Source organism: Arachis ipaensis, chromosome B7 (assembly GCF_059453495.1).
Source record: "Arachis ipaensis isolate K30076 ecotype BB chromosome B7, ASM5945349v1, whole genome shotgun sequence".
Lineage (NCBI taxonomy): Eukaryota > Viridiplantae > Streptophyta > Magnoliopsida > Fabales > Fabaceae > Arachis > Arachis ipaensis.
The window spans coordinates 57,892,035-57,898,655 of record NC_142442.1 but is presented as its reverse complement, the minus strand read 5'-3'; the positions used below and the strand labels follow the sequence as shown (position 1 = coordinate 57,898,655).

At 35.1% G+C, this 6,621-nt stretch overlaps 1 protein-coding gene across 1 annotated transcript; it reads left to right on the top strand.

Annotated features, from left to right (window-relative positions):
- The first annotated feature begins 331 nt into the window (after nt 1-331).
- Nucleotides 332-6,272, top strand: LOC107609079 (MLO-like protein 1). Its single transcript, XM_016310904.3, has 13 exons — nt 332-636; nt 706-971; nt 1,157-1,273; nt 1,344-1,404; nt 2,156-2,250; nt 2,870-2,944; nt 3,052-3,140; nt 3,276-3,325; nt 4,388-4,428; nt 4,948-5,157; nt 5,305-5,372; nt 5,490-5,550; nt 5,646-6,272. Exons 1-13 carry the CDS (start codon nt 450-452, stop codon nt 5,871-5,873), a joined length of 1,548 nt encoding a protein of 515 aa, XP_016166390.1. The 5' UTR covers nt 332-449; the 3' UTR covers nt 5,874-6,272.
- Nucleotides 6,273-6,621: the final 349 nt, after the last annotated feature.

Below are 6,621 nucleotides of genomic sequence, written 5' to 3'. Positions count from 1 at the left end.
AAAATTTTTGAAAATTGGCCGAATTCTGATTCGGTTCAAACAACCAGTTTTCGACCGATTCGACACTGTAACAACGATTTTTAAATTTGATGATTATAGCTTTTAACCAAACCGTAAATATCATCAGTTACGGTTCGATCGATTTGTTCGAACCAATTTTTAGAACCTTGATAAATAAACAACACCAGTCCATTTATTTGCTTGGTATAATTAAAATTTATTATTTTTAGTTATTAATTAATTATTAATATTTAAAATTATAAATTAAAAATATGGTATATTTAATTGATAACTAGAAAAAATAAATTCTTATCGCTCTTCATTTTTTCTGTATTTATATTTATATTATTTATTATTTATATTAGAGATTAGAGATAGTAAGTCGCGTCGCAGTCGCGTTGCGTTTTGTTTTATTTGCAGCGTGGGTACTGCTCCCATCGTAAAACAGAATGAGTGGCGGAGGTGCAGAAGAGGAGGCAAATCTAGAGTTCACTCCGACGTGGGTTGTGGCCGCCGTTTGCACTGTAATCGTGGCCATTTCCCTCGCCGCCGAGCGTTTCCTCCATTACGGCGGCAAGTTCCTCAAAAACAAGAACCAGAAGCCCCTATACGAGGCTCTACAGAAAATCAAAGAAGGTACGGCGAACTACATAGAGTTTAGAGTTTCTTTTCCATTTGATTTTGATAGATCTGGGTGGCTCGCAGAGCTGATGCTGCTGGGTTTCATTTCTCTGCTTCTCACGGTATCGCAAAACGGCATCACTAAAATCTGCGTTCCTCCGAGTGTGACTCGCCACATGCTCCCCTGCAGCCTCGATGAAAAGGAGAAGGTCACCGTGGAGCATTTACTGGGACAAGACCGTTTCCATTTCGAACGTTTCTTCTCTTTCCCCAGGCGCCTTCTTGCCGAGACTCAAGGGACAGAGACAGAGACACATGCACTCGCTAAGACTGAATTCTGCGCTCGCAAGGTATTATCTTATTATTATTTTTTTTGTATCATACCATTTGCTTCGTTATTTGTCACTTTTCACTCACTCATCATATTCACAGTATTATTGAATTGATTTGTCCCTTTCGTGTTCTGTTCTACTTTCTTATAAAATTCCTGATCCCTGCGAATCTTCACGGTAATATTCCCCCTTCTCTTTTTCAGAACAAGGTACCTTTATTATCTGTGGAAGCGCTGCATCACCTGCACATCTTCATTTTTGTACTGGCCGTCGTTCATGTCACCTTCTCCGTTCTCACTGTTATTTTTGGAGGAGCAAGAGTTAGTAACTTTTTTTCCCTCTCCTTTCAAACCGTTCTTTATTACTAATGTCGTTGCCCTTATTGCATAGATTCGCCAATGGAAGCACTGGGAAGATTCCATTGCGAAGCAGAACTATGAAACAGACCAAGGTACACACAATTCTTTTATTAATATACTTTCCATACTTCTAATAACCTTAACATACTTAGAATGGATGAGATGCCAACCTTGTTTCACATGTGACTCACTCTAGAGTCTGCTCCTGGAAATTTATTTCTAGGTGATGCTCCTTTCAACTAGGTTTTTCCTTGCATATCTTCTTTAACTTTCCAATTAAGGATTTCTATTCAATACAGGGATCTTCCTATTTTTGGAACCTTAGCGGTAGAGAGTACATTGAGTTATGTAACGTTTTAGATCTGCTAGATGACGCCTTTCTGTCTTTGATCTAGTGATTGTACCACATCACTAGATCAGTTTCTTTTAATGAGGTTTGTAGGTTTTCGGAGAAAGAAAAAGACAAAATATTTGTGCCAATGTTCAATATTTGCCACTATCTGAAGTATTTGGCTAGAATGCATATTGTTTGGGATAGAATTAGGTGTTTAGCATCTCTATGGTATGGACTTTTCAAAGGATTTTCCCTCTCAGACAAGCTGAGAGATTGGAAAGCCACAGTTCATTGATGCTAGTGGTCTTTTGCTTTTCTTTTTTGTTCGGGAGGATCTCTCTTCTTCCACTTCTTTGTATTGTTTCCTCTACACCTTAACGAAAGTCTTTCTTTTGTTATCAAAAAATCTTAATATACTTTCCACAATGAATTTGAAAGGTTATGATTCTTGTTTAACTCCTCACTAGCTATCTAATTTATACGTACCCTGCTCTCCTGGATTAATGCAGTTTTGAAACGAAAGGTGGTTGATGTTCAGCAGCATGATTTTATCAAAGGTCGCTTTTCGGGCTTTGGCAAAGATTCTGCCATAGTGGGTTGGTTGGTAAGTTATTTATAAGCTCGTTATGTTCTGCAGCTTTTAATAAATCAACATATATTCTTGTCGTGCTGAATCCCCTTTTCTTTTCATTTGAGATTTTTTAATATCATTCCTTAAATCCTTGGTACTGTAAGCTTTATATATTGCACTTGCATCCAAAGGCATGCTGTATTAGTGTATTTCATAGGTATTCTGCCAGCTATCTGTGTCCAGTCTTGTTTATTTACTTCCAATCACTTATAATTGAGTTTCTTCATACATTGTATGAGATTACAAAAAGAATACGGCATTAAAAACATTTGGAGTGTAATGTTAATATTTCATGTAGTGGTTGTGTACCTTGACCTCATTCATATCTTAGTGATCTCCATGGTTTTCTAATGATTGATTGGTGCTATTGCTTGACCTTGTTTTTATCATCTTTATTATTTGTGTCCCTTCTTTTTTATTTGATTACATCTGTGGCACTGTGTAGTTATTTTCTTCATAATTTCGTGTTCTTTTAAACAACTTTCTGGAAATCTTGTTGATTTTGCAACAAATTAGTAATTTCATTGTGGACTTGTAGACCAAGCTTTTTGTTTTACTTACTTTTCCTAATATCTTTTTATGTTTCTTTCAGAAATCCTTTTTTAAGCAATTTTATGGATCTGTTACAAAGTCAGATTATGTCACACTACGGCATGGTTTCATTATGGTAAAGTTTTAATGGCCTGTTTGTTGCAAATGACGTCTCAGCTTGATTCCAGTCATTGGCTTCCTTGCTTGAACATAATATTCTCCTTTGCTATATTTTTGTTGTAGACCCACTGCAAGGCGAATCCAAAGTTTAATTTTCACAAGTACATGATTCGGGCCCTTGAAGATGATTTCAAGCAGGTTGTTGGCATAAGGTAAGTGTCCATTATTGTTTCTATGCATATCATATTTACCTATAAATTAATTTCTCTATAAGTTGATTACCATTTGTCTTGTGAGTTGTGAAATTCTTGGAGTCTTTGTAATAACAGTTATTTTTGTGGCTGCAGTTGGTATCTTTGGGTTTTTGTGGTCATATTCTTGTTGCTCAATATCAATGGTATGGTTAATGACTTAAAACCTAAGCTGGGTGATAATCTTATTTTGTATTTAATCACTTAATGAACTCTGCCATGGCTGATACTTTATGCCGTACAAAGACTGACGCCTAGAAACCTTTTCCCCCCTATGCTGCCATATCATCCTCTGAGCTAAAATGGCAAATATTGGTACTTGTTGATCACATTGTGTTGTTGACAAATGCAGTCATCTTCTAGTAATATATTTGCTTTTATTTTATTTTATTTGTTTTTGGTCAACAAAGTTAATTTAAAAACCTTTCTTGTTATGAAAAGGAAGAGATCTTGGCTATGTTTTAATTGGTGAAAAAATGTGGACTGGAATGGAATGGAAGAGAAGGAAAATTAACTGAATTCTATGGTTTTGATGTGATAAAAATGGATGGAGTGGAATAGATAATGAGGGAATTTATTCCATTCAATACCACCTTATCTTCCCATTTTTATTCTCCCCCCACCCAAAATTTGGGGGAAACTCGGGTGAAATGTGAATTCAAAGTTATTTTCTTCACAAAATTATTACATTTTACTGTAATATCCAAGAATTCCATTGCCTTACAAAAATATCCACACAGTAAAGTGGAACAATTTTATTAATCCACTCAATTTCCTTCCATTCTCATCTTATTCCATTCTATCCATTTCAACTAGTTACTGTCAATCCAAATACAGATATCTTGTGTGATCTGGTTATGAATTTCTAGTATGATGAGCATTAGTGATCATGACAGATATACTTTTGCCTTGGAGGAGTAAGTGATCTAATTGCTTCTTCTGATATTGCTAGTTAACATTTATACAGGAACATTACTTTGAATTTCACAATTATGTTAGTCCACTCCATCTTCTCCCATTCTATTCTATCACACTACTTACCACCAATCAGGACATGGATAATCCTGTTATTTGGTGATGGATTTCTAGCATGATGGACCATGATTAATATATTTTTGTATGTGAGGAGTAGTTGATCTGATTGCTTCTTCTGATGTTGCTTGTTATCAAAGAGTGTAACCTTGCATCACAAATATTTTTTTTTTCAGGTTGGCATACATATTTCTGGATAGCTTTTATTCCTTTCATTGTAAGTATGATGATGAAATTATTAACTTTTATTTATTCATATGCATCTATTTTTTTCCCTGAACATTTACACGGCCATATTATTTTAATTTTGCTGGCTTTTTAACTCAACATAAGAATTAAAAAATGTTACTTGACGTTTTGCAATCAACTCACATGTATCTTGTTTAAAAGTAAAATTAAACTATTGAATCTATCAACATAAAGCCATACCTTGGTTTCCTGTTGCTAGAAGACTGGTATAAACATCTTTTAAATTCAGGTTTGTTGCAATTTGACTATGAATATGACCTGTTATCTTTTCTTTCTTTCTTTCTTTCTTTCTTTCTTTCTTTCTTTCATTTTTATTTTATTTTATTTTTGCATTGCCTATATTACATGTTAACTCTGTTTATGTTGGCATGTCTATATATTTGTGCTTTCAACTTGATAGGTTGAAGGACCCTATGATTTTTTTTTTTTTTCCTTTTGCTTGTCTCCACTGCTTATATCTTTCCTCTTCTGGATTGCATTCTTTTAGCTTCTACTTGCCGTTGGCACTAAGCTGGAGCATGTGATAACGCAACTAGCTCATGAAGTAGCTGAAAAGCATGCAGCCATAGAAGGTGAATTAGTTGTACAACCATCAGATGATCACTTTTGGTTTCATCGCCCCCACTTTGTCCTCTTCTTGATCCACTTTATCCTTTTCCAAAATGCTTTTGAGATAGCATTTTTCTTTTGGATATGGGTGAGCATAATTTTATTTGTGACATTTTCTGTGAACTTTATTCCGTATGCTTACTCTCAGTTTCCTTGTTTTAGGGAAAGGTATATGTTGGGTTGAGGATAGTTATACTTTGTTGTAGTGAATATAACCTATAGCTTGTGTTCTCAGGTTACATATGGATTTGACTCTTGTATAATGGGACAAGTTTGTTACATAGTTCCAAGGCTCATTATCGGGTAACTCAGACATCTTAGCTGATGCATTATGAGTACTACTACTATTGTGCATTCCGGACTCTGCAGTTGTTTCCTTTTCTCATTTTTCTTTCTTTCTCGTTTGTGTTGGGGTTATAGAGTATTTATCCAGGTACTATGTAGCTACAGTACCCTACCACTGTATGCAATTGTTACACAGGTGTGTTTGCATAGCTATTAAAAGTGCAAGATGAATTGTTCATATTTGATTTTGGTTTGGCTTTTCATAAATTTTCTGTTATTTTCACATTGTAGATGGGAACCCATTTTAAGGCAGCAATATTTCGTGAGCATGTGCAAGTGAGGCTTGCTGGTTGGGCACAAGAGGCAAAGAAGAAGAAAGGGGTAAAAGCTGATAGCCAGGCTGGTGAAGGAAGTTCTCATGCTGTTGCAGGAATTCAGCTTGGGTCAGTTTTCCAGAAGAGAGCATCCGCTGCAGAAGACGGTGCTTCTGTACCCAAAGTGGAGGGTTCAGCTGAGTAGCCTAATGGGGGATTTGTGCTCAAATCATCTTATTTTGTAAAGTTACAGAACACACTATATTATTAGTATTTTATTTGCTAGCATTGTGCGACATTGTAGGATGTGTTTGGCTTAGGGTGTAGGCATAGTATTCTCCAGCGTCTTTGCTCTCGGTGTGTGACTCTGAGTAAATGGAACTATGGAACCCATTGAACTTTCCCAAAACTCTTTTTCCAGAGAACTGATTTTTTGTATAGAAATTCTCTGTAGAGCATCCGATTGCAAAGACCTAATGGAACTCCGACTTTGCGGTTGTTGCGAGTCCAGGGGATGAAATGTTGTAGTTATAGCATTTGCGGACCTCAACGAATCACGCACCACATTGGCTGTTGCTAACTTGCTATTGCTGTTGTTACTCTATTATTGTTTTTCTGTTGTGATCGTTCTTATGGTTGTTATCCTTGTTGAAACCTAACAAACAAAGGGTTTATCATAATTAGTGATATTGTGATTATAATTTGCAAAATATAAAAGAGAAGATAATTTCAGTGAATATCCAAATGTAATAATCTTTGTCATGTAAGGATGAAATTGAAATTGGTAATTTTAATGTTTAATTAAAATGAACTAATTTCGTTTTTGGTGCTTTGCACGGAAATTTAAATTATAATTTTAAATAAATATTATTTGGTAGAAATATAAATTAATTTAACATAAAATAATTAATAATATATATTATGTTGGTAGGAAAATAATATCTAATATATAA

Coding starts and splice junctions, on each gene's coding strand:
- LOC107609079 (XM_016310904.3), top strand. CDS start 450: ATGAGTGGCGGAGGTGCAGAAGAGGAGGCAAATCTAGAGTTCACTCCG. Junction 637..705: donor TCTACAGAAAATCAAAGAAG/GTACGGCGAACT, acceptor GGTGGCTCGCAG/AGCTGATGCTGCTGGGTTTC. Junction 4,429..4,947: donor TAGCTTTTATTCCTTTCATT/GTAAGTATGATG, acceptor GCATTCTTTTAG/CTTCTACTTGCCGTTGGCAC.